The following is a 26,486-nucleotide window of genomic DNA, read 5'->3' as shown; positions in this document are numbered from 1 at the left end:
GCCTGTCTGGTGTAATGCACATGCACACACTCCGCCGCCGCGAGCGTACTACACCTGCGCAGCACTATTGCGCAGGTGCAGAATGCTCCTGGCTGTGGAAGCGGCACGTAGCCAGACTGTGCTGACTGGCTGAATTACCAGGACTCATAGCAGAAGATCCAGTTGGTGGAGGTGGACAGCGAGGGACTGATTAGCCTGAAGGGGGCTGGAAGAAGCCCCAGGTGTGTATAACACTTTTCTTTTCAACTGTCTCAGGTACCTTTTAATTTGTAGTCACCAAAACAAATTTTAACAACATATCAAATTATTTGATTTCATGAGCAAAAAGAGTGCATACATTTGCATCAACGCAGAATTATTTCCATCTCATTGACCATCTCTATTAGTGACACGGCTACACATCAGGCTTTATTCTTACAGCATAGACTTTATTTAGTATATATAAGAGATTCCTGTGTACACATCATATATACAGTCACAATCAGATATGTATATCTGACTTTAAAAATACGGGGACTGCTTTATTGAAGCAGCACAAGTAACTAATTTTGATTGGTTCATTTCATTTTTGAGGACTGAGCACAGCTATTACTGTATATATACATTATTTTTAATGACTATTATCTGAGAAATAGAACATTTTATCATATTTTCTATTTTAATTACAGTTACAAATTCATTAGGAGTCGGAGTCAGTGCATTTTTTCCCGACTCTGACTGCAGGCACCCAAAATTGCTCCGACTCCACGACTCCGACTCCACAGCCCTGCTATTCATGAGCATTATGTTTGTGTCCTTTGACTGGGATTTTTGTTATATTAGCAAATGTATGCCTGTTGGGCATTGCACAGATCACAGTGGGGGAGATTAGTACAGACGGGTATTGGTGAGTCTGAGAATAGTAATACAGTAGAATCCTGGTCACTGGAATTCCACCAACCAGCACTGTCAGGCAGCCAGTAGTTCCCCATTGGCCATGGGTGCGCCTTTCTGCCCTCTCTCTAGCTATGCAGAGCAGCACACAATGGAGCGCACATACCACAGTACCGGGTGACTTCTCACATCTGCCGGCTGTGCTGCTGCATTCTCCATATGGCTGCTGATGTGTGTCTCTGCATAGCTGGGGAGAGGGGGCTCTGATAATAAGGGGGGGGGGGGGGGGTCACCTGGTAATAAGTGGTGGGGAGAGGTGGGCGGTGTCATTCTGGCTGCCACACCTGCTGATGGGAGTAGGAATAGGTAACTGGGCACACTTTGCTGTGGGAGGGAAGGGGAGGGTGCCCACTGCTCTCTGCACATTACTCTCAGGCATCTGGCAAACACTCATCCAGTATCCGGCATTCCCACCTGTTCCGGATGAGTGAGGATATACTGTAGTGGGGGTGAGGATAGATATTGTATACAGCAGTGATTGCATATGGAAGGAGTGGTGGTGGTGATTAGTAAATAAAGCATCAGTGATTAGTGTATAATAAAATGGTAACACTCACATAGTGCTTTTCTCCTGTCTGACTCAAAGTGCCTGAGAGCTGCAGCCACAGAAGGAATTCAGTAGCCACCCTGGAGCATTAAAGGGAGATGCAGCGACACTCGTCTATCCACTTCACCTCCTGCAGGCTCTGATGCACAGCATACTTCCTGTATGTGACATACAGGAACCAGGAAGTGTGTTGTGCACTAGAGCCGGCAGACGGTGATAGAGGACGGACAGCGTTGGACTCGTGTGGAAGGTATGTCCAATACTGCAGGTGCTGCGGAACGCATGCGTCGGGACTTGGTAGAAGTTTGAAGCCACTTCTTTAAACTTCCCCAAACAGAAATGGCATCATTGCGGAAATCGACGCATTGATGATTCCGAAATCGTAATCTTGGTGATCGCAATTTCAGATTAAATTCGATTTATCATTCAGGCCAAGCGGGGATGCATTGCAGCAGCACATAGAGAGGAGGCGGGGCCACCTGGAAGAGCAGTGAATAATTATGAAGGGGTGGGGATGCAGTGCAGCAGCACATAGAGAGGAGGCGGGGCCACCTGGGAGAGCAGTGAATAGCAATGAAGGGGTGGGGATGCAGTGCAGCAGTACATGGAGAGGAGGTGGGGCCACCCAGGAAAGCAGTGAATAACAATGAAGGGGTGGGGATGCAGTGCAGCAGTACATGGAGAGGAGGTGGGCCAGCCAGGAGAGCATTGACTAACAATGAGTGGGAGAGATGCAGTGCAGCTGCAAATAGAGAGGGGCGCACCTGGGAGAGCAGTGAAGAACAATGAAGGGGTAGGGATGAAGTGCAGCTACACATGGAGAGGAGGCGGGGCAACCCAGGAGAGCAGTGAATAATAATGAAGGGGTAGGGATGAAGTGCAGCTACACATGGAGAGGAGGCGGGGCAACCCAGGAGAGCAGTGAATAACAATGAAGGGGTAGGGATGAAGTGCAGCTGCAGTGTTCTCCCCAGAATTTTTTTCCAGCCGGGTGGCATGAAAAAGTAGCCGGGTGGGGCGAGATGAAAGAATGCAGGGCCAGTGCTTCTCTGCACATTTCTGCTTACAGCAGTGGTGGAGTTGAGCTGATGACAGCCGAGTGCTCACCAAAGAGCCTGGGCAGAACACTGAGCTGCACATGGAGAGAAGGCGGTGCCACCTGGGCGAGCAGTGAATAACAAGGAGGCGGTAGGGATGAAGCACAGCTGCACATGGAGAGGAGGCGGGGCCACCTGGGAGAGCCGTGAATAACAATGGATGGTTGCTGCTGTACAAACACACAGCAGGAGAGCTCTGTCCTCTCTGAGTTTGGCAGCAGCGACAGAGGCTGAGAAAGTTTGGCTGTGCCAGTGTACAGGGGATGCCGCCCCCTACAGCTTATCACCTGAACCTCGTGAGTCAAGTTGCTTCATGGGCGGAGGTGTGTGTAGATTAGTGGCCACTCCCACAGGGTGGGCATTCTGAGGTGTGGGAAACTCCCATAGGACGTGACCAGCTGGACATCACAAGCAGTCATCCTGCACAAGGCTGTGGAGTTGGAGTCGAGGGCTCATATGTATTTTAGTACATTACAAAATGAGTAATAATTTTATATGCGCTGTTATTTGTTTAAACAAGTGCATTTGAGTGTTAACATGCAGGGCTGTGGAGTCAGTACAAACATCTTCCGACTTCAACTCTGACTCCTCAGTTTATGAAACCTCCGACTCCAACACTCCAGGTACCCAAAATGGCTCAGACTCCTTGACTCTGCCTCCTTAGTTCAATACTAACCAGGGTTGTGGATTCTGTACAAAAATCATCTGACTCCTCAGAATTGCTCCAACTCCGACTCCACAGCCCTGTTAACACGTGTAACTATTGTCAGCTCCTGTAACAGTTCTACATGATTTTTACACTCATTTTGCTCATAAAGTCAAATTATTTGATAAGTTATTAAATTTTGGTTTGGGGACTACAAATGAAGTTACACAGTAGTACTATACTTTACATATACACTCCCCACAGATCTGTTGTGAATCCACTGCGGATGTTATGCTCACTGATCGCAGAGGTGTTGTCTATCACCCATAAATCTTGTTCAGACCGTGCATGAAGAATGTGTAATAGAGGAAGAATCCCCTTATTCTCCTGCAAATTACCTGCACATCACTTTTACATGTACCCACAGTTAGATCATCTAGGGACTGATCAATGTTCTTTGTTCCTGTCTGCATCCTCTACAAGTACTCTAAATAAGCACTAGTTTTGATTTCTATTTAGCATGTGACTTGAAGAGAAAGACGTGTTTGTACAGTGCCAAGCAAATACATGACTAGGCTATGTTTCTTTTTTTTTACTTTTTGTGCCTGAAAGAGTTAAAAAAAAACAGGTATGCAGGTGACAGTTTCTGTCTGGGTTTGGACCGGGACGGACCATAGTGTAACCTTCACTGATAAAGAATTACAGCCATAAAACAGTTTCCTGGCAGAAAATGACTTCTGGGAGCAGAAAAGACATAAAAAGGGGCAATAGTTCATAGATGTTATCTCTGCCATGCTCCAATGAATGTGTCGTTGAGAAAAGGCCATGAAACAATAACAACTTTAAAGTAATATTTAAATACAAAATAAAACTGTGGAACAACTACAAAAATCATTTTTAGGAGAAGGAGGATAGATACAATTGTTTATCTCATCATTTTTTTTCCACCTCGGATGTCCTTTAAAGTGTATCTCTGGTGTACATAAAAACACAGAGGTATGCTAAAGCTTAAAGGTTAGACTGCCCCAACACATTGTCTGTTTAATAAGATTCACTGGAACCTGTATAAGCATAGATCTGCCTTCTTGCAGGAAATGACCCTGTCCTTTTCTATATTAGATACAGAAAAGGCATCCTTTTTCTGCAAGGTGGCGGGGCTACATGCCAGAACCCGGCTGATATGGTGCTCCAGTGAATCTTATTACACAGGTGATGTGCCAGGGCATTCACATAGCCAATGCCAGGCTGGGATGGCTGACAGGGTAGAGTGTCAGCTTCCTGGCCAGGAGCTTTGTTTTGTTCCCAAAAGCAGATGCCATCTTCACATAGCTTTACAATTCCTAAGCTTCGGCAGTGATGAGATGCCTTTTATGTTACATCCTTTCCTAACCTATTCTAACATTTATATAGCACTTTTCTCCTGTTGGACTCAAAGCGTTCAAGAGCTGCAGCCATTGGGACACTCTCAAGGGGTCACCCTGCAGTGTTAGGAAGTCTTGCCCAAGGACTTCTTACTGAATGTACTGACCCTAGCCAGGTTTCAAACCCTGGTCTCCCATGTCAAAGGCAGAGCCCTTAACCAGTACACTATCCAGCCACTACTACTTTCACTCACCAAGATTGTAATATGTAAATTAGAGAAATCGGAGTAAAGGAGTCGGTGGTATCCTAAACTAAGGAGTTGGAGTCGGATGATTTTTGTAGTGACTCCACAGCCCTGATCCTTCAGGTCCCCTCCAATTCAACACTTCCTGCTGGAATGGATTCAATATATGTATTGAGCAGAGGAGAGGTCGGGTGGACATACCGTACTTTGTTACAGAGGAGGCCATAGTACACCTGTCACTATCCTGATCACCCCCCTTATAGTAATTGCCATACAAGAGACTGTAACATAACTGGTGTGACTTGTTTGCCATTTTTCTAATGGTTCCCCTACATGTGTCATAGATTATGGTTGCCATCTCACTTTACTAGTCATAATTCAGACCAGTCACATATCTGAGAGAAGACACTCTGTCCGTCCAGTATAGCCATGTCCCCCAGTGTCCCTCAGTGTCCCCCAGCATTGCCATTATCCTCCAGTATGTAATGTACACCCACCCCAGCACTGCCATTTCTTCCCCAGTATAGCCATGTCCTCCCTGTGTCCCCCAGCATTGCCACTATCCTCCAGTATGTAGTGTCCCCCACTAGGCCTGAACGATTTTGACAAAACATTGAATTGCACGATTTCTGTCAGAAATTGCAATTTCGATTCGATTCACGATTTCTTCAAAATCGAGGTTAAGCATGTGCCTATTCGTCTGCGCAAAGGAGGCGGAGCAGAGCTGTGATAAATCCTAAGCCCAAACAAATAGACAGTAGGTCAAAAGTAAAAAAAAATTAGACCAAGTCGAGGGGGTGGGGAGTTATCATGCCACTGTCCCTTGATTCCCCATGCAGTACATATTACTATGCTTGGGGTGTGTGCTTGGGATAAAAGCCATGTCACAGAGGCAGTGGGGATGGTTAATGTCAGGTGTGGGATAGGTACTGTAAAGGTAAGCCGTGGGGGGTTGCGCTGATACACATCCATCTCGCACTTACACACCACACACACACTTCTCCATCTTGCAGCACTCACTGATACACACAGATGATCCTGCAGCATATCTGATACACACATCCTGCAGCACACACTTATATGCGCACACACACAATCAAACTTCTCCAGCACTCACTGATACACACATACTGAAACACACACAGTCATGCACTCAGTTTTGCTTACTCAAACTCCCCCATGCTGTGCAGCTCCATCCATATGCTCTCTTCTCCTGTACTTCGGCAATGAAGGCAAACGTTTGTTTTTCTCGGCAATGAAGGGGGAGGAAATTCCTTCTCTGCTCCCTGCTTTCATGGGAACTGTTGAATAAGGGGGGGAGGAAAAGTCAGCCAGACATTAGCTAAATAGCCGTTGTCTCTCCCGGTGGTCTGCAGAATTAAACAATCTGTGGAGGAAAGTGTTTGTTCACATTAGCGAGAGCGAGAGCCTGAGCCGCTCTCACAGCAGGGCTGATGATGTAGTAGGGAAGGAGGGGGAACTAGGCAGAGAGAAAGATAAGCTGCCGTGGGGAGTGAAAGCCACTGCTATTTTACACACAGAGCTGCGCACAGCGGGAGGGCACAGGTCCGCAGAATATCGGCAAAAATCGCCACTGTGGCGATCACGGAATCGTCGTTTCCGTGATCGCAATTTCGATATCACAACGCTAAATCGTTCAGGCCTATCCCCCACCCCAGCACTGCCATTTCTTTCCCAGTATAGCCATGTCCCCCGTGTCCCCCAGCATTGCCATTATCCTCCAGTATGTAATGTCCACATCCCAGTAATGCCATTTCTTTCCCAGTATAGCCCTGCCCCCCCCACCCCCAGCATTGCCATTATCCTCCAGTATGTAATGTCCACACCCCAGTAATGCCATTTCTTTCCCAGTATAGCCCACCCCCCACCCCCAGCATCGCCATTATCCTCCAGTATGTAATATCCCTCACCCCAGTAATGCCATTTCTTCCCCAGTATAGCCATGTCCTCTCTGTGTCAGTCAGCATTGCCATTATCCCCCAGTATTAATTACAACAGAGAAAGAACATGTGTGCATCAACCAAGTGAACCTGACAAATCTGGCTTTGCAAATTTGGCCTATCGGCTAATCACGAGACATTGCTCATGCAAATAAGCATTTGCTTTCGCATGCCTAAATATGCAGGGTCAAAAACCAAAGACCGCAAAACAATCGCCCTGCGGGAATTAGTTCATGCTATACAGCACTATCCAGGGGCGCCACGAGGAGGCTTCCCATTGCCCCCATACAACCGGGGGGCTGCGGGGGTCCCAGGCACTCTCACCGCCTGGAACCCACACAGCGGCACCCCGGAGGTGGAGGCCAGGGGGTGCAGGCGATCTCCCCAGCGTGGCCAGCGCCGGGAAGAGCCGCCCGCACACACCTCCCAGGATTAAAAACAGGCACTTACCTCAACGTCCATTGCGTTCTGCTATATGCGCATAACCTGGGCGCGACACATAAGGGGCGGGCAGGCGCAAATAGCCTGCTCCAGGGCTCTCACCTCCTAAAACAAGCCACTCACTACCTGCCCTCAGAAAAAAGAAATGCAATGCTAATTACAACAGAGAAAGAACATGTGTGTATCAACCAAGTGAACCTGACAAATCTGGCTTTGTAAATTTGGCCTATTGGCTAATCACGAGACATTGCTCATGCAAATAAGCATTTGCTTTCGCATGCCTAAATATGCAGGGTCAAAAACCGCAAAACAATCGCCCTGCGGGAATTAGTTCATGCTATACAGCACTATCCAGGGGCGCCACGAGGAGGCTTCCCATTGCCCCCATACAACCGGGGGGCCGCGGGGGTCCCAGGCACTCTCACCGCCTGGAACCCACACAGCGGCACCCCGGAGGTGGAGGCCGGGGGGTGCAGGCGATCTCCCCAGCGTGGCCAGTGCCGGGAAGAGCCGCCCGCACACACCTCCCAGGATTAAAAACAGGCACTTACCTCAACGTCCATTGCGTTCTGCTATATGCGCATAACCTGGGCGCGACACATAAGGGGCGGACAGGCGCAAATAGCCTGCTCCAGGGCTCTCACCTCCTAAAACAAGCCACTCACTACCTGCCCTCAGAAAAAAGAAATGCAATGCTAATTACAACAGAGAAAGAACATGTGTGCATCAACCAAGTGAACCTGACAAATCTGGCTTTGCAAATTTGGCCTATTGGCTAATCACGAGACATTGCTCATGCAAATAAGCATTTGCTTTCGCATGCCTAAATATGCAGGGTCAAAAACCGCAAAACAATCGCCCTGCGGGAATTAGTTCATGCTATACAGCACTATCCAGGGGCGCCACGAGGAGGCTTCCCATTGCCCCCATACAACCGGGGGGCCGCGGGGGTCCCAGGCACTCTCACCACCTGGAACCCACACAGCGGCACCCCGGAGGTGGAGGCTGGGGGGTGCAGGCGATCTCCCCAGCGTGGCCAGCGCCGGGAAGAGCCGCCCGCACACACCTCCCAAGATTAAAAACAGGCACTTACCTCAACGTCCATGCCGGTTGTATGGGGGCAATGGGAAGCCTCCTCGTGGCGCCCCTGGATAGTGCTGTATAGCATGAACTAATTCCCGCAGGGCGATTGTTTTGCGGTTTTTGGTTTTTGACCCTGCATATTTAGGCATGCGAAAGCAAATGCTTATTTGCATGAGCAATGTCTCGTGATTAGCCAATAGGCCAAATTAGCAAAGCCAGATTTGTCAGGTTCACTTGGTTGATGCACACATTTTCTTTCTCTGTTGTAAATATTATTATCCCCCAGTATGTAATGTCCACACCCCAGTAATGCCATTTCTTTCCCAGTATAGCCATGTCCTCCCTGTGTCCCCCAGCATTGCCATTATCCTCCAGTATGTAATGTCCACACCCCAGTAATGCCATTTCTTTCCCAGTATAGCCATGTCCTCCCTGTGTCCCCCAGCATTGCCATTATCCTCCAGTATGTAATGTCCACACCCCAGTAATGCCATTTCTTTCCCAGTATAGCCATGTCCCCCCTGTGTCCCCCAGCATTGCCATTATCCTCCAGTATGTAATGTCCACACCCCAGTAATGCCATTTCTTTCCCAGTATAGCCATGTCCTCCCTGTGTCCCCCAGCATTGCCATTATCTTCCAGTATGTAATGTCCACACACCAGTAATGCCATTTCTTTCCCAGTATAGCCATGCCCCCCCCACCCCCAGCATTGCTATTATCCTCCAGTATGTAATGTCCACACCCCAGTAATGCCATTTCTTTCCCAGTATAGCCATGTCCTCCCTGTGTCCCCCAGCATTGCCATTATCCTCCAGTATGTAATGTCCACACACCAGTAATGCCATTTCTTTCCCAGTATAGCCATGTCCCCCCGTCCCCCCCCCCCCAGCATTGCTATTATCCTCCAGTATGTAATGTCCACACCCCAGTAATGCCATTTCTTTCCCAGTATAGCCATGTCCTCCCTGTGTCCCCCAGCATTGCCATTATCCTCCAGTATGTAATGTCCACACCCCAGTAATGCCATTTCTTTCCCAGTATAGCCATGTCCCCCCTGTGTCCCCCAGCATTGCCATTATCCTCCAGTATGTAATGTCCACACACCAGTAATGCCATTTATTTCCCAGTATAGCCATGTCTTCCCTGTATCCCCCAGCATTGCCATTATCCTCCAGTATGTAATGTCCACACCCCAGTAATGCCATTTCTTTCCCAGTATAGCCATGTCCTCCCTGTGTCCCCCAGCATTGCCATTATCCTCCAGTATGTAATGTCCACCCCAGTAATGCCATTTCTTTCCCAATATAGCCATGTCCCCCCTGTGTCCCCCAGCATTGCCACTATCCTCCAGTATGTAATGTCCACACACCAGTAATGCCATTTATTTCCCAGTATAGCCATGTCCCCCCCACCCCCAGCATTGCCATTATCCTCCAGTATGTAATGTCCACACCCCAGTAATGCCATTTCTTTCCCAGTATAGCCATGCCCCCCCTGTGTCCCCCAGCATTTACATTATCCTCCAGTATGTAATGTCCACACCCCAGTAATGCCATTTCTTCCCCAGTATAGCCATGTCCCCCCTGTGTCCCTCAGCATTGCTATTATCCTCCAGTATGTAATGTCCACACCCCAGTAATGCCATTTCTTTCCCAGTATAGCCATGTCCCCCCTGTGTCCCTCAGCATTGCCATTATCCTCCAGTATGTAATGTCCCCCACCACAGTAATGTAAAGAGAACAGAGGCGCCAAAAGAATAAATTGTATTTAAAAGCTTAAAATTCTCCAAGAGGTAGTGGTGGACTCACCTCCCCGAAGCAGACATGATACTGTCGATTTTTATACAGAGAAGTTTATTTATATACTCCAACATACAATGCAACGCATTTCGTAGCCATATTCCCAACATACACTCAAGGTCACGAATAGCGCCTCTGTCCTCGGAGGCGCTATTCGTGACCTTGCGACTATACTGTGTTGTACTCCTCTCTGTTATGGCCTGAGGAAGCGGGAATATACCTGTGAAACACGTTGCATTGTATGTTGGTGTATATAACTAAGCTTTACTGTATAAAAATGGACAGTATCATGTCTGCTTCGGGGAGGTGAGTCCACCACCACCTCCTGGAGAATTTTAAGTTTTTAAATACATTTTATTCTTTTGGCACCTCTGTTCTCTTTACAATACCAGTATCCACCCCGGGTGGAGGGGTCGAACGACCTTTCTTCTTCTGACCTACAGAGAGCGACATCTTAACCCTGAGTGAGGACAGGTCTAATCTCCTCACCTGCCTACACAGTGGTTACCTATGCGGTAACCCTGACTTGTGAGTATATCAATTATATACTTCTCATTTACCCATTTACTTTACATACTACACTATATTGGGCTCTCGGTGTTCCCCTCTTTTTCCACCACAGTAATGTCATTTCTTCCCCAGTATAGCGATGTTCACACGCCAGTAGTGCTCCCTTCCCCCACCTCCATGCAGAGTAGTAAAAGGAAGGATTTACACTGGTTTATAGCTAGCTGTCACAGTGCTCCAGTCCTCTGCTTCCATCAGCCTCTCTGCCTCTTCTCCCCTTATATCCTCATCCATCTACCACTGCCAACACTGATGTAACATCACAGGAATGGTAACAGTGGGAGGTGGATGTGAGAGGAGGCCAGCTAGAGAGGAGGCAGAGGGAGGACAGGACTGCAGCACGCTGTGAGTATAGTGCACAGGTAGCTATAAATAAACTTTTCATGCATTCCTGTGATACTTTGCATAGCCCTTCTGCCTGTCTCTGTAGTTTCACCACTGACAACAGTAAAACCAAGATTAACCTCTTACTATTATTTATCAAAATGCATGACCACAGCACTGAGGATGGATGAGGACCAGAGTCACATGACCGAGAGGATGTTTAAGTTTACCCTGGAGATGTTCTATCTGCTGACTGGAGAGGTGAGGAGGATTCAGGGTGGTCACATGACATCACTCTTATCGCTATTGATAAAACGCACCCCTGACTAGAGAGGTAAAGTGGATTCTGGGAGATTATGTGGCATTATTGTTGGTCTTTCTATACAGAGTTTTCCTCCAGTGAAGTTTGGTGATTATGTGACTGTCAGGGTGCCCCCACCTCACTCCCTCATCTCGAAGACATTCAACAAGGAGAAGATTCTGGAAGTCACCAGGAGAATAATGGAGCTGCTGACAGGAGAGGTGAGTGGTGCTGGGAATTATGGGACTTTGGGCTTGATTCAGTAACGATAGTGCAGCGTAACAGCGTGAGTAAGCTACTGTTATGTGCACTAGTTAATCACTGTGGCTAATGAGGGCTCCCTGCACTCTACGCGCGCTAGTGGCAGCGTAGCGTGCTTTACCTAGCAGTGGCTGATGCCTTAATTTGCTGTGCAGTAGTGTCGTAGCAGCCAGGCTAGTGAAGTATTGCGGTAGCGATGCATCACTACTGCAGGCCAATAAAGGCATCGGCCGCTGCTAGGTAATGCACGCTACACTGCCACTAGCGCGTGTAGCGTGCAGGGAGCTCTCATTTGTCATGGAGATTCACTATTGCGTGTAACAGTAGCTTACTTACGCTGTTACGCTGCATTATTGTTAGAGAATAAAGCCCATTGTCCAGTAACAGCAAGGGATTTGTCTGGGTGGTGACTGTACCATTGTGTGTGTCAGGTTCCTATAAGATGTGAGGATGTTACCGTATATTTCTCTATGGAGGAGTGGAAGTATATAGAAGGACACAAGGACCTCTACAAGGACGCCATGATAGAGAATCAGCCGCCCCTCACATCACCGGGTAAGAGAAGACTTTCATTTCTTGTAAAGGAGAGACCAGTATGCATGGTTTAGATCCCTCATCATTTGATAAACACATAGAGACCACATGTATTCAGTCAGTGTGTGTGTTTCCTACAGATGGATCCAGTAACAGAAACCCACCAGAGAAATGTACAGGTCCTCCTTATTCCCAGGACTGTCCACAGGAAGACCCCACCATCCTCCACCATTATCAGGTAGGGGGACCTGAGGGCCATCAGAGATCCCAAACTGTGTGACATTGTTTCCTGCTGTGTCTGCTGTTATCTGTGTTCACAATGTAACTGACCTCTCATTTTGTGCACTTAGGGGGGAGAACATGTAAACACTGTGGTCCAAGTGGAAAACAAAGAGACATCTGTGAGAAGTGATCAGCAGTCTATGGAGGAGGGTGACATGATGAGAGCATCTAAGGAGGATGACATTATTACAGACATAAGCAGTGGTGAGTGATAAACATTAAGGCAGCAAGGTGATAAGCATTAGAAACAAAAGGGAATCTGAAGTGAAAATAAACTTATGATATAATGAATTGTATGTGAAGTACAGCTAAGAAATAGAACATTAGTAGCGCAGATATGAGTCTCATATTGTTTCTAGTACAGAAAGAGTTAATAAACGTCGGTTGTTATCTATGCAAAAGAGCTTCTCTGAGCTCCCTGACCCAACTTTGTGCTGTTTTCTAAAGCACTTATCTCAACCTGCCTCTCAATGCTTCCAGTTTTCTTGAGGGTTTTCTGCCAGGAAGTACAAAGGTTCATTAGCTCTGCTCTGTTTCATCATTTAAAATACAGAATGTAATTTGTAATCTGCAAATATTATAGAATGATGCAATGTTATAAAAAAGGCTGTATAACTGAAAATAAGCAAATGAGATTCTTTTTTTTTTTTTTGCTAATGTTCTATCAATTATCTGTACTACACATGAAATTCATTATCTCAGAAGATTTTTTTTCTGCTTCAGTGTCACTTTAAGCTGACCAAGAAATATGTCCCTGTTGGGCAGAGTAGAGATAACATGAAGCCAATAAATGGGGGAGAGGCTGTAGGTATATGAGTGGTGTTTCAGGAAGAGGAGACTGAATGAAAAGTAGCTAAAAGGTCCCTGTACTAAAACAACTATGCAAAGCAGGGCCAGATTTATGCTAAGGCCCCAGAGGCCATGGCCTAGGGTGGGGAGATAAGTACAGACATGGGTATCACTGCAGATGTCAGATGCCAAACAATGTAAACAACAGTCAATCGGTGGTGATCGGCGGGCAATCAGAGTCAATAAGAGTGAAATAACAATGAAAAAACAGCAAGAAACAACAGAGGCGCCAGCAAGAATAAAATATTTAAAAACCGTTTAAAAGGAGGGGTGTAGGTGGACTCACCTCCCTCAGGTACAGACCAGCCAATGAGCCGTCAATAAACAATAATGATATTTATTGGGGATTCTCCGAGTACATGCAACGCGTTTCGCGGGCAAAGCTCCCGCTTCTTCAGGCAATCAAAAATGGAGAAAACTAGGGGAGAAAAAGGAAGAGGGCAAACAAAATACGATGGGAATCAGCCAGAAACCGCTTAACAGAACAATATGATAAGTATTATATTATCTCTCAATAATCCAATAATACACATAGTTTTTGCAACCTAAAACATGAATGAATACATCCTGACTGAATATATCCATAATTGAATGAAAAAATAAATAAATACCTACATATATAAAAATACATAGAAAAGCACATAAAAACTTTTATATATGCACCCATAGAAAATACATGTAAAATACATAGCTCATCAAATCCTACTATATATGAGTTTAAATAATTGCAATAGTAAATACCTGCTTCTAGTCACCTCATGATTGGTGTATAATCCTATATATAAATAAGTATCTAAATTGCCAGTGGGACCTGCCCATATAACACAGAAAAGCCCATATTACTTATAGCTCTTTGCAATAGAGAATATATGTATGTAGCATGGCTTTGTACAAGGTATGAAGAGGAAGAAAACTGTCAATGCTTACCATTGAAAGGATGAGTTCTGATAAGAGCGCCTCTGTAGGAGTCTGTGGTGGGCGCTCGCTCGAATAAATTGTAACACTGGCGCCAAAAAAGCGAAGGTAATGGGCGGGCATGTCAACCGGGAGCGTCATGTTGTGACGACTTCCGGTTATGCTCCGTAATGGGCAGCACTATGCAGACGGAAGTATGCGTCTGTCATAAACCGCTACTGTGTGGGCGGACGCGGAAATGACGTCGCGTCAGCCCCGAGACAAAATAACTTTACATTTTTCACACATTTTGATCGGTCAAACCATTTGTTATACTGCAGCCACCTACGACATGGCGGCGGCAGCTTCAGTGCAACACCGCGCATGCGTCTGCCCTTAAGTTATTTTGTCTCGGGGCTGACGCGACGTCATTTCCGCGTCCGCCCACACAGTAGCGGTTTATGACAGACGCATACTTCCGTCTGCATAGTGCTGCCCATTACGGAGCATAACCGGAAGTCGTCACAACATGACGCTCCCGGTTGACATGCCCGCCCATTACCTTCGCTTTTTTGGCGCCAGTGTTACAATTTATTCGAGCGAGCACCCACCACAGACTCCTACAGAGGCGCTCTTATCAGAACTCGTCCTTTTAATGGTAAGCATTGACAGTTTTCTTCCTCTTCATACCTTGTACAAAGCCATGCTACATACATATATTCTCTATTGCAAAGAGCTATAAGTAATATGGGCTTTTCTGTGTTATATGGGCAGGTCCCACTGGCAATTTAGATACTTATTTATATATAGGATTATACACCAATCATGAGGTGACTAGAAGCAGGTATTTACTATTGCAATTATTTAAACTCATATATAGTAGGATTTGATGAGCTATGTATTTTACATGTATTTTCTATGGGTGCATATATAAAAGTTTTTATGTGCTTTTCTATGTATTTTTATATATGTAGGTATTTATTTATTTTTTCATTCAATTATGGATATATTCAGTCAGGATGTATTCATTCATGTTTTAGGTTGCAAAAACTATGTGTATTATTGGATTATTGAGAGATAATATAATACTTATCATATTGTTCTGTTAAGCGTTTTCTGGCTGATTCCCATCGTATTTTGTTTGCCCTCTTCCTTTTTCTCCCCTAGTTTTCTCCATTTTTGATTGCCTGAAGAAGCGGGAGCTTTGCCCGCGAAACGCGTTGCATGTACTCGGAGAATCCCCAATAAATATCATTATTGTTTATTGACGGCTCATTGGCTGGTCTGTACCTGAGGGAGGTGAGTCCACCTACACCCCTCCTTTTAAACGGTTTTTAAATATTTTATTCTTGCTGGCGCCTCTGTTGTTTCTTGCTGTTTTTTCATTGATTAAGTCCACCCTGGGTGGAGGGGTGTATCCCCAACCTTTTTCCTACCTACAGAGAGCGACAATTTTATACCTGAGTGGGGTCAGGTCAGAATTCTCCCCACCTGTTGTTCCAGTGGTTACCTTGGTGGTAACCCAATTTTGTGAGTATATCCATTGCAAATTTACATTTATCCCGTCATAATCCGACATACTACACCATATTGGGCTCTCTGTCTTGTCTTGTTGTCTTTTAAGAGTGAAATAACAGGCAATCAGATGTCAATCAACAGTGCACAGATGATCAGATGTCAATCAGATACCAATCAGAGCTGATTACGGGCGATCAAATGTCAATCACACTGCAGCTGTCAGATGCCGCACAATGTAAACAGCAGACAATCGCTGGGCAATCAGAGACGATCAGATGCCAATCAGAGTGAAAACAGGCAATCAGATGTCAATCAACAGTGCACAGATGATCAGATGTCACTCAGATCTCAATCAGATGCGAATCAGACCTCAATCAGAGCTGATTACAGGCAACCAGATGTCAATCAGACCTCAGCCAGACGCCAGTGAGGGGTGATCAGTGGCAATCGGGTAGGTCGTACTTGTACAGCCTGCTGCCGATGCTAAATGGCCGGTGGGCTGATGATGGAGGGGGGCCGCAAAGGATGCTGGGCGATGTGCGTATGCGATTGCCCACAATACAGTGCTCCAGGACCTGATGTCAATCGGCGTTAGGTGGTCTTGGGGCTGCCGTCGTGGTCACGCCCATTGTTTGGTCGTTAGGTGGTTAAAGAGACTCAGAGATTAATCTCACTGCAGTTTTTTACTTACCCAGGGATTCCTCCAGCCCCATAAGCATCGATGTGTCCCTTGCCGTCTTCCAGAACGCCACCTTCCTCCCATTCTCCGTTTTTCAGTCAAGCATCGGTAAGCGGCTCAGTGTGACTGAGTGACGTCAGCCGGGGCCTTCTGCGCTTGTGCAGAAGGTCCGCCGCTAACGTCACTGAGCCGCTTCCCGAGCTTTACCGCAGCTGAACGGGACATCGTAGGAGGACGGCGAGAGAGACAGCCATGCTTATGGGGCTGGAGGAAGCCCCGGGTAAGTAAAAAAACTGTAGTGAGACTCATCTCTGAGTCTCTTTAAATAAGGGAAAAACATCCGCTTTATGCCAGTCATAGGGAACTCACCCGCTTGAAAGAGAATTGCCTCATCAAGCTCTACACTTTACTGCTTTTCCATGTATGGCCAATACTGTCAATAGGAAGCAAATAACCTCGACTTGTATGCAAATATAATGCAAATTATATGCAGCTGATCACATTTTTCAGGAAATGCATCTGATTGGCCAAATTCCAAGATACATAAAATTTGCATGGAGAGAAAAGTTATTGTCATGTGATTGGCCGCCTGTAATGAGCACAGTCTTCTGCAATTCTCTGTCAGGCTGATAACTAGTGATGGTCAGTGACACGCTAATAACTCTGAGATGGTGCAACATGTATGCTATTTACATGCAAAGCTATGCAGCTGCTACATTAGGTACATTTCCAATCTGCATAAATGTTGCACCAACTTGGAATTATTAACATCCCAATGACTATCCCTAATGATAATTATTATTAGGATTCTCTAACAGGAAGTGATGATGTTTCTCTATTTGCAGCGCAGAGTCCCGGCATCAGGAACCTCTCAGAGACTCGTCTCTCTGTATCCTCAGACTGTACAACGGATGATGATGTCATTGGACAAGAGTCTCCTGCAGATATCCTGGTTACCCCAAATATTCCTCCAGACTTCCCTCACCTGTCTAGTCCTGGGGAGCCTCATACCCATCAGAGCTCTCCCCCTGCTGGAGGGTCTTATTCCTGTTGCACATGTGGGAAATGTTTTGTTTGGATGTCACCTCCTGTCACACATGAAATATCTCACACTAGAGAGAAAACCTACTTATGTGCTGAGTGCGGGAAATGTTTTAGGTTTAAAACACTGCTTGTCAAGATTGAGAGATGTCACGATGGTGAAAAGCCCTATTTTTGTGCTGAGTGTGGGAAATGTTTTGGGCTCAAATCACAACTTGTCACACATAAGGGATCTCATAGTGGTGAGAAGCCATATTCATGTGCTGAGTGTGGGAAATGCTTTAAAATTAAAGGAACCCTTATAAGACATGAGAGAATACACACTGGTGAAAAGCCCTATTCGTGTTCTGAGTGTGGAAAGTGTTTTGGTGTTAAGGGAAGCCTTGTCATTCATAAGAGATGTCACACTGGTGAGAAGCCCTATTCGTGTGCTGATTGTGGGAAATGTTTTGCGACAAAATCACACCTTGTTGTACATGAGAGGTCTCACACTGGTGAGAAGCCCTATTCATGTGCTGAGTGTGGGAAATATTTTGTGCAGAAATCAACCCTTGTCATGCATAAGAGATACCACACTGCTGAGAAGCCCTATTCATGTGCTGAGTGTGGGAAATGTTTTGTGACAAAATCACACCTTGTTGTACATGAGAGGTCTCACACTGGTGAGAAGCCCTATTCATGTTCTGAGTGTGGGAAATGTTTTGGGCAGAAATCAAATCTTGTAAGACATGAGAAATCTCACACTGGTGAGCAGACCTATTCATGTGCTGAGTGTGGGAAATGTTTTGGTGATAAACAAAACCTTATCAAACATGAAAGAACGGCACACTTGTGAGGAGCCCTTTTCATGTGCTGAGTGTGGGAAATGTTTTGGGCGTTGATAACTGCTTGTCAGACATTTGTGTTGAGTGTGGAAAATGTCTTGGCTACAAGTGTTCTTTATTGATGTTTGTGTGTTCTTTATTAGTTGTGATTAGTTATTTGTTGTAGGTTTTTCTTTCATGAAAATGGCAATACTTTATCTCATTAATAAAACTGTTGGAACTCAATCCATTCTTTCCTTTCCTTTGCACATGGAAGCATTTTTACACAGAATCCTGAGGGCTTTGTCATGTTTTTATGCATTAATAATTTAAAGCATTAAAGTCCCAGAATTGAGGTGACATGGGGGTTGATTCACAAAGGTCACTTATTTTTCACCTTAATGGTAATTCATGAGATAAATAGATATGGAGAGCTAAACCGTGAGTTATGTCAAATAAGGAGAGCTAAACCATGAGTTATGTCAAATAAGGAGCGCTAAACCATGAGTTATGTCAAATAAGGAGCGCTAAACCATGAGTTATGTCAAATAAGGAGAGCTAAACCGTGTGTTATGTCAAATATGGAGAGCTAAACCATGAGTTATGTCAAATAAGGAGAGGTAAACCATGAGTTATGTCAAATATGGAGAGCTAAACCATGAGTTATGTCAAATAAGGAGAGCTAAACCATGAGTTATGTCAAATATGGAGAGCTAAACCATGAGTTATGTCAAATAAGGAGAGCTAAACCATGTGTTAGGTCAAATATGGAGAGCTAAACCATGAGTTATGTCAAATAAGGAGAGGTAAACCATGAGTTATGTCAAATATGGAGAGCTAAACCATGAGTTATGTCAAATAAGGAGAGCTAAACCATGAGTTATGTCAAATATGGAGAGCTAAACCATGAGTTATGTCAAATAAGGAGAGCTAAACCATGTGTTATGTCAAATATGGAGAGCTAAACCATGAGTTATGTCAAATAAGGAGAGGTAAACCATGAGTTATGTCAAATATGGAGAGCTAAACCATGAGTTATGTCAAATAAGGAGAGCTAAACCATGAGTTATGTCAAATAAGGAGAGCTAAACCATGAGTTATGTCAAATATGGAGAGCTAAACCATGAGTTATGTCAAATATGGAGAGCTAAACCATGAGTTATGTCAAATAAGGAGAGGTAAACCATGAGTTATGTCAAATATGGAGAATACAGAGAATACAGAGAGCTGAGCGAGAGGGAGAAGCGGCCATCCTTTGCGTGGTGATGGGAGGGAGGGGGGCTTTGTGGAAAGCTGCTGGGGAGGGAGTGAGAGAGAGGGGGGGGGCCCTTTCCTTGGTGGTGGGACAGAGGGGGGAATTTCAGCAAGCTGTGTGCTATAGCACTTCGGGGAAGGGGAGACAGATGCTGGCTGCGGCAGCTCCTGTTAAACAGGCCAGACAGCCAAGGGGATTCTGGGGCCACAAAACTAGAGGGGCCACACAGCCTGGTGGACACAGGGGCCACACAGAGGGGTCAGGCAAAGGGGGGTTTTAGCTTCAGTGATAAGATGTGCATAATATGTGCACAAATTATAACCTAATAACAGTCTGTATGTTTGTTTTATGAAATGTGTATACCATTTGTTTGACTAGCTGCACTGGAAATATTGTGTTTTTATCGCTAGATTAGCGCAGGTCTTCCCGAAGGGGGTACCTCACCGCCGTGGGGAAGTCTATTAGGTTATAATTTGTGCACATATTATCACTGAAGCTAACACCCCCTTTGCCTGTAGTGAAAGCCAGGTGTGTATTTTAGTCCAGTAGCTATTGGAGCTCTGCACATTATGGCAGATAAATCATTCAGGTATAGGTTCACCTCACACTGAAGCTATGTCGTCCCCCCCCACCCCCCCCCCTTTGTGCCTGCAATGAGTGTTGTGTGTACTTTAGTCCAGTAGTTATTGGAGCTCTGCACATCTATGCAAAAAAATCATTCAGGTATGAGTTTTGAAAGCGCTGCCATTCCTCCTGCTGTATTATTAAGCACAGACAACGCGTTTCACGGGTCTAAAACTGCTTCCTCAGGCCAATAACAGTGCCAAATGAAAAAACCTCATATATTGATACTGATACTGATTCCACTTCCTCCCCCTCCCGTTATTATTGATGGTGAACCTGAATTTGAAGTAGAAAAAAATTTAGATTCCAGAAAAATAATAAATTTCATTCAGTACTTAGTACATTGGAAGGGTTACGGCCCGGAAGAGAGGTCGTGGGTTCCTGCTCATAGACTTCATGCAGATGAGTTGGTTTCTGAAGTTCATAAATCTCACCCAGATAGACCAGTTCTGGCGTGTTCGGAGTCCACGCCTCGGGGGGGGGGGGGGGGGGGAATGTCAGTAATCCTGCGCTTACCAGCTCAGTTGCTGTTTCCTCTGCTGGTAGCGCATCTGGGGCTTCTGGTGCGGCCGGCCGCAGTGGCAGGAATGATGTCAGCAGCGTGCCTGCGGGGATCCGGTCGCATGATACTCTGACTGAAAATGAGGGCGGACGCATGTGCTGGCAGCGCCGCCCCTTTTATGCTCTAAGGAAGCGAGTCAGCTGACCAGCTGTCAGCTGACACGCAGGACTCCACCTCTGGTTCCTGATTGGCCAAACGGCTTGGGGGCTTGTTTTCCTGCTTACCCGGGCTACTTAAGCTCTGTTCTGACACTTGCTCACTGTCTGCTCTAGCTAACACTTCGCAGTGAAGGCTTCAGACCTTGGTCAGTTCCTTGTGTGACTTGAACCGGCAGGACCCCAGGGATTCCACACTAGCTAGCCTATTATTATTATTATTATTATTATTACTGATTGATATACTGTGTTTGACTTCTGCTTGTTTCTCTGACTACTCCTTGCCTATCGATTCTGTACCTTTGCGAATCTGATCTGTTGCCTACCTCTGCCTGAACACTTACTTTGTATTTGCCTGCCGATTTTGTACCGTATCTGTCAGATCTGTTACCGACCCTAATTGCCTGACCATTCTTATTATCTGTACTCAGTGTTAGTGCTGCCTGACACTGTCTGTAGACAATTCCCGTTGTGGGAACGTCTCATATTGTCTGTCTGCTAGTGCTCACACACTAGCAGATCGTTACAATAAGGAGCCTCTAGCAGATATTTGTTATAAACTGTTCTAATCACCTTGCTTCGACACCATCGTCTCACAGACTGTGAGATCACTTGACTCTCCACACCGCAAACAGGATATAGACTTTCTCAGGCTTCTTCAATGTTTACGTTATTTATTCAGGAAACAGGAATACAGATAGATACATTCATCATATCCTAGCCATGCCAATCTTCATGTTGCATTACAAGCTCGTGATTAGACTCCCTCTTGAAGTCAATCAGGTACCTTCTTCCTAACTACGTTACACTAAACTACCTATGTACAGCATACATTATATCAGATTACAGAAAGGAATAACATGCTTAGAGGTCCAAGTCGGCCTTGCGAGCTAGTGCAGAAGGAAGAAGCAGAAGTGAGTTCTCCATCGCTCGCTCCAGATTTAATACCGACTAGGAAAGAGTTAAATATGACATCATCTTCGCCACCCCCTATATCAGTCTATTGGTGGACCCACTCGTGGTGTCATCATACCCACCTACTTGATTAATAATCAATGAGGCATTTGACCCATATGCAGGAACGTGGATATTTAGTAAATATAGCCGATGTTTACTGTTCCTGTTGAGGTCAGAGTGGCCGATGGCCTTCTTTCAGGAACATGTTCTCAGTATCTGCGTGTATCCTCTGCTACACGCAGACCCTGAGATGCCTCTGCCTGCATCACAAAACCTCTATTTATTTTAAAGACATACACTGCGGACAAGCCTTTTACATAAAACTCAGGCCAAGTAACTGAGGCCTACTTAAATTATAACAATCCCCCCTAAAACGGCTTGACCCGCAGATCCCAGCGTCTGAACCTCCCAGTACCTGGTTTCTTTCTTTTATGTTTCACTTTTCGATGTTCGTGCTCACACAACTTCTCTGCTCTAGGCGGTTATTCCTGGAAGAGAGAGAGCAAGACCTCTTGGTCTTCCTGTAACCAGGCTCTCTGGGGATGCCCTACTTCTAAGTCCCTCTATACCACATGCTCAGCATTTGCGTCACTTGCGTATCACTCACAAACTTGCATGACCACAGAAAAGTGAAACTCGTTTGGTTGTTACAAAACGGAGCAGTGCCAGGTGCCTTCTAAAAGAGCGCCTTTATACAATCAGCTCCATCACAGGTACTACTAAACCTATACCCGTAACCCTGTATATCCCTTAATTTAAACTATTGGTTCAGGAGATTGTTTATGAGGCACCAATCTCTGAACCAGGTTAATTTGTTTTACGTAATTTTAACACGCAACCTCACCTGGATAATGATGCCTAAAGTTGTCATCCCCATCCAGACGACCAGTGGGTGTAGAAAGAACTTTAGAACCGCAGAGGCCCAGTCCGAGTGTCCCTGGAACATCACCGGAACCTTTGTCCACCAGGTCAGACTGGAACTCACCTGCTCATTTTTGTATTCTACCTCGTGAAGATCACCTGTATCATGGTGAAATCTTACCTCTAACTTAGTGTACTGTTTGTTTAACCTTTGTAACAAAATGTGGTCGTCTTGGATCAAAACCTGTTCCCCTTTGTCCCATGTCATGTTCTCTTAACAATTTGAGAAACAACGTCATCCAACCTGGATGACTGGATCCATATGGGATCTCCGCTCCCACAATATGTTCCCCTTGGAAACTCCCCCTTATCGGAACAATTATGAGAATATACCTTGAATGTATCATTAGAACTTATGTTAAAAAACCAAACCTTTCCTTCAGCCACCGGAACTATCGGTTGGGCTTCAGGGTGGATCTTTTGAATGGTAGCCTCGCATTCTGCGTTATTGAGCCTGCAGGCTTCTTCACTAAATTTGACTTGCCCCGGCCAACGCAGGTACTTCTGCAAGAATTGCCCGCATGAGGACAACTCTACTTGCTTCACCTCCCCGTCTAGCACCAAAAAAGGTTGACCTCTCAGGTCCTGGTGTAAGACCCGGGTTGAGGTGGGAACTAAGGAAGTGGCGGTGCCTAAAGGAATGTTGCACCGTTTCCATTTGTTCACCCAAACATCTCGAAGCTGCCATGCAAAAGATCCTTCTCCAGAAAAATTAATATACCTCCCCTTGTCCAATCTCTCGCTGACAAAATATGTCCCCAGCTGTCCTGATTGGACCTCTTCCCCCCTTATCTCCTGAGGCACACTATGTACCTGAGGTCGGGAAGATTGTACTCTCTGCAATCGTTCGATTAAGAGTACCTCTTCACTTACCCAACTATCATGAGGATAAGCTGTTGCATATGGACTGTGTAATATCGTCCCCTGTTGTGACCCGTGTGGTGTGAATGGGGTTCCCTGTGTGGGCTTTCCCTCCCCCGGGACCGCTCTCCCCACCCTCTTTGTCACCTGGAAATGTGGCTTGATCTCGATTTTTACTTCTTGTTTCGAGAACCACCCACCCTCGGCTTTCCAGCCTTTACGTGTGTAAAGTTGTTTCAGAGGCACTCTCTGTTGGTAGCTCCAGAGTGTGATGATGTCCCCCGCGTCTCTCCGGCAGGAGAATTGACGCCTCCTACTCGTTCCTCTCCAATCTGGAACCATCTCACTCTGCATAACCAAGACAAGGTACCCCTGAATCACACACTCCACCTTTTGCACGTACCCCTTGTACTGCAATGTACCTTTTAACAAACCTTTGGATCGGTGCGTCGATTCTGGGAGTGTGGTATTAAATAGCAGATTTACACTGCCATTCAATCCCCACTGCCCGCACACCTGACCCTTCAGACCTTTCACCCACATTGTGCCATGAAATTTGTTTTCTCCTGGCACAAATGCTCTTTTCCTCCGTCCCTGCATGGTCCATCTGTGCCAAGCGGAGGGAGGTGTGAAAGGATTAGTACCTTTGTCACCCAACATTAACATGCTTGGGCCTTGCATTCTCATTAACCCCTTATTATACATGAGAATGTCCTCTCTTCGTTCTCCTAGGACGGAATGGCAACCTAGGATCACCATCAGCATGGTACTCTTCATTATAAAAGCACCACCTTGGGAAAGAAAAACATTAGCACTTTGCATTATGCTTTGCTCAGACAGTTTTGTTAGTCTCTTTCCGATCTCCGAAATCTCGTGTTTTAGTCTCTTTCCAATTTCAGGAATCTCGTGTTTTAGTCTCTTTCCGATTTCAGGAATCTCGTGTTTTAGTCTCTTTCCGATTTCAGGAATCTCGTGTTTTAGTCTCTTTCCGATTTCAGGAATCTCGTGTTCCTCCAAGCTTAGATTGGCATCTGGAACCTTTCGCTTATCTGACTGATATCTCCATCCTTGCTGCCAGCACTGCAGCTGTCTCCATTCCATATTGCCAAACACCTGAAATCGAAATACAAACAAATCAATTCTTATTAATGATTTGGGATTCGCCCTGCGGCTTGTACTCTGTACACTTTAAATTGATCAATATATATCGTAATTGATCTCGTTGCTCTATGGTTCTCATGAACTCTGTTTACTCTTATTGGTAGATTGGAGTTAAACTTCACCCCCCTACCTCAGTACTATCCTCAGTACTTACCTGTTTAAAATATGCTCCCGCGGACTTCACCTTTGGAAGCTCGCTTCACCTTTGGAAGCTCTCACCCCATTGCAGCTCACTCCACATCCCCCCTCATCTGTCCATGCGCGGCCGTCGCATGCACAGATCACGGATGCCACACCTGATGCTGCTTTGCAGGTGAGCCTGCAATGCTCTTACTCATTATCGTATTTACTTATCTAGAACTTCATCGCGATACCAGCTCTGCTAGAAGTTCTGTGTGTTGTACCCTCTGACCAATGTTTGCCGTGCCACTACCTAGACTACCAAAAAACGGCTGCCTCCCTATAGGAAGGAGCTCTTTGCACTTAAACTACACAGGGTGCAGGGCTAAGCATACCAGCGTCACATGCCTGTATGCAGATCCCTGAATGCCCACATGGAAGGTAGTCACATGGCAAACAGCGTACTGATACACTGTCACTCTGTACATGGCAATTCTATCATCTGTATAATTGCCCCAAGAACTGCGGTCAGTTTTTGTTCTTTGTGCTACAATTGATAGGAGCTGGAAAAAAACATATTTGACCAATCAGTGGATGAAAAAAAACGCACAAAAAAAACAGCTCCAGCCCAGCATAGACCTCTCAGTCCAGCTCTGGCCCTGTCCACGACAAAAACCGGAAAAAATCGTTACCGCTCTGCAGAAGCGGCGACGGAAACCCGAATTGGTCAACTCCCTTTTTTTCCACCTCCGGCACCCCCTTGCTGCACTGTTGGGAACTCATGCAACACCCATTAAGGTGCCTCACTTACAGGAATAATCCCATAAGCAACCCAGTACAGACCCTTTCCTGATCTGCACTGCTACGTGTGTCCCTGCACCTAGCTGGGAAACACTTTTCCTATCCGTGCTCCTGCTAATCATACAGTAATAGCTTGTTGCACGTATCCTGGCATTCCTTTCCACGGACTCGGGGAAAACCTCTGGGGAAATACTTTGAGACCCGAGACACACAGTAGCATGTCTCTGTATTTCTACCCCCCTCCCTTTCAGCTGCTCTGCCCGGAGCCGCGAGCACAGCCTGACGTGACGTGGATCCCCCAGCCCCTCCTCCCCCCTGCCATGACGTGTGGGGGCCATGACTCTCGGGGGCGGGCTCTCTCCACTGCCGCCATTTTGAGTCCTGGACTGCCAGCTAAGATGGCTGCTCCCATAGCAGCCTCTCGTTTCCTATATCTTAGGAGAGAAAACAAAATACACACAGAACAAACATTTTTATGCATAGTTACACACAGCATCTATCCACAGTGCACAAAAATCAGCCTCAGCATTCCTTCACGTCTCCGCTGTAATCCGAACTGCAATCAGACATACGGATCCCCAGAGACGTAGGAATCTTTCTCACTCTATCACAGACATAACTAAGAACCGCCCGAGCGAGCTATACGACTCCAAACCACTGTAACTGTTTTAACTGTTAACATCCCAGCTAGAACTTCAACACAATACAGACATTGAAAAAACATGTTAGCAGCAGCACCGACTGGAAATGCGAGAAACGTGCAGAACATCTCACAAACAGAAAGACACTCGCTTTCCTCTTCTCTCCCTCTATCCCCTCTCTCCCCCCTCCACCTGCTCGACAGCCGCCCCCCCCCCCCCCCCCTATCTCTTTCGCGGGGCGCTCTCTGCTAGGCGAAAAC

General features: G+C 46.0%; 1 protein-coding gene across 1 annotated transcript in view; it reads left to right on the top strand.

Moving 5' to 3' along the window:
* LOC137537044 (zinc finger protein 585A-like) overlaps nt 1–26,486 on the top strand; it is a 126,516-nt gene that overhangs the window by 5,693 nt on the left and 94,337 nt on the right. The window contains exons 2-7 of the mRNA XM_068259193.1: nt 11,182–11,267; nt 11,394–11,528; nt 12,000–12,123; nt 12,243–12,340; nt 12,453–12,588; nt 17,170–18,196. Of these exons, the coding sequence (XP_068115294.1) occupies nt 11,190–11,267; nt 11,394–11,528; nt 12,000–12,123; nt 12,243–12,340; nt 12,453–12,588; nt 17,170–18,196 (1,598 nt within the window). The 5' untranslated portion in view covers nt 11,182–11,189. The remainder of the gene's footprint in view (nt 1–11,181; nt 11,268–11,393; nt 11,529–11,999; nt 12,124–12,242; nt 12,341–12,452; nt 12,589–17,169; nt 18,197–26,486) is intronic.

This window comes from Hyperolius riggenbachi, chromosome 10 (assembly GCF_040937935.1).
Source record: "Hyperolius riggenbachi isolate aHypRig1 chromosome 10, aHypRig1.pri, whole genome shotgun sequence".
Classification (NCBI taxonomy): domain Eukaryota; kingdom Metazoa; phylum Chordata; class Amphibia; order Anura; family Hyperoliidae; genus Hyperolius; species Hyperolius riggenbachi.
This window is presented reverse-complemented; position numbering and strand designations above follow the sequence as displayed.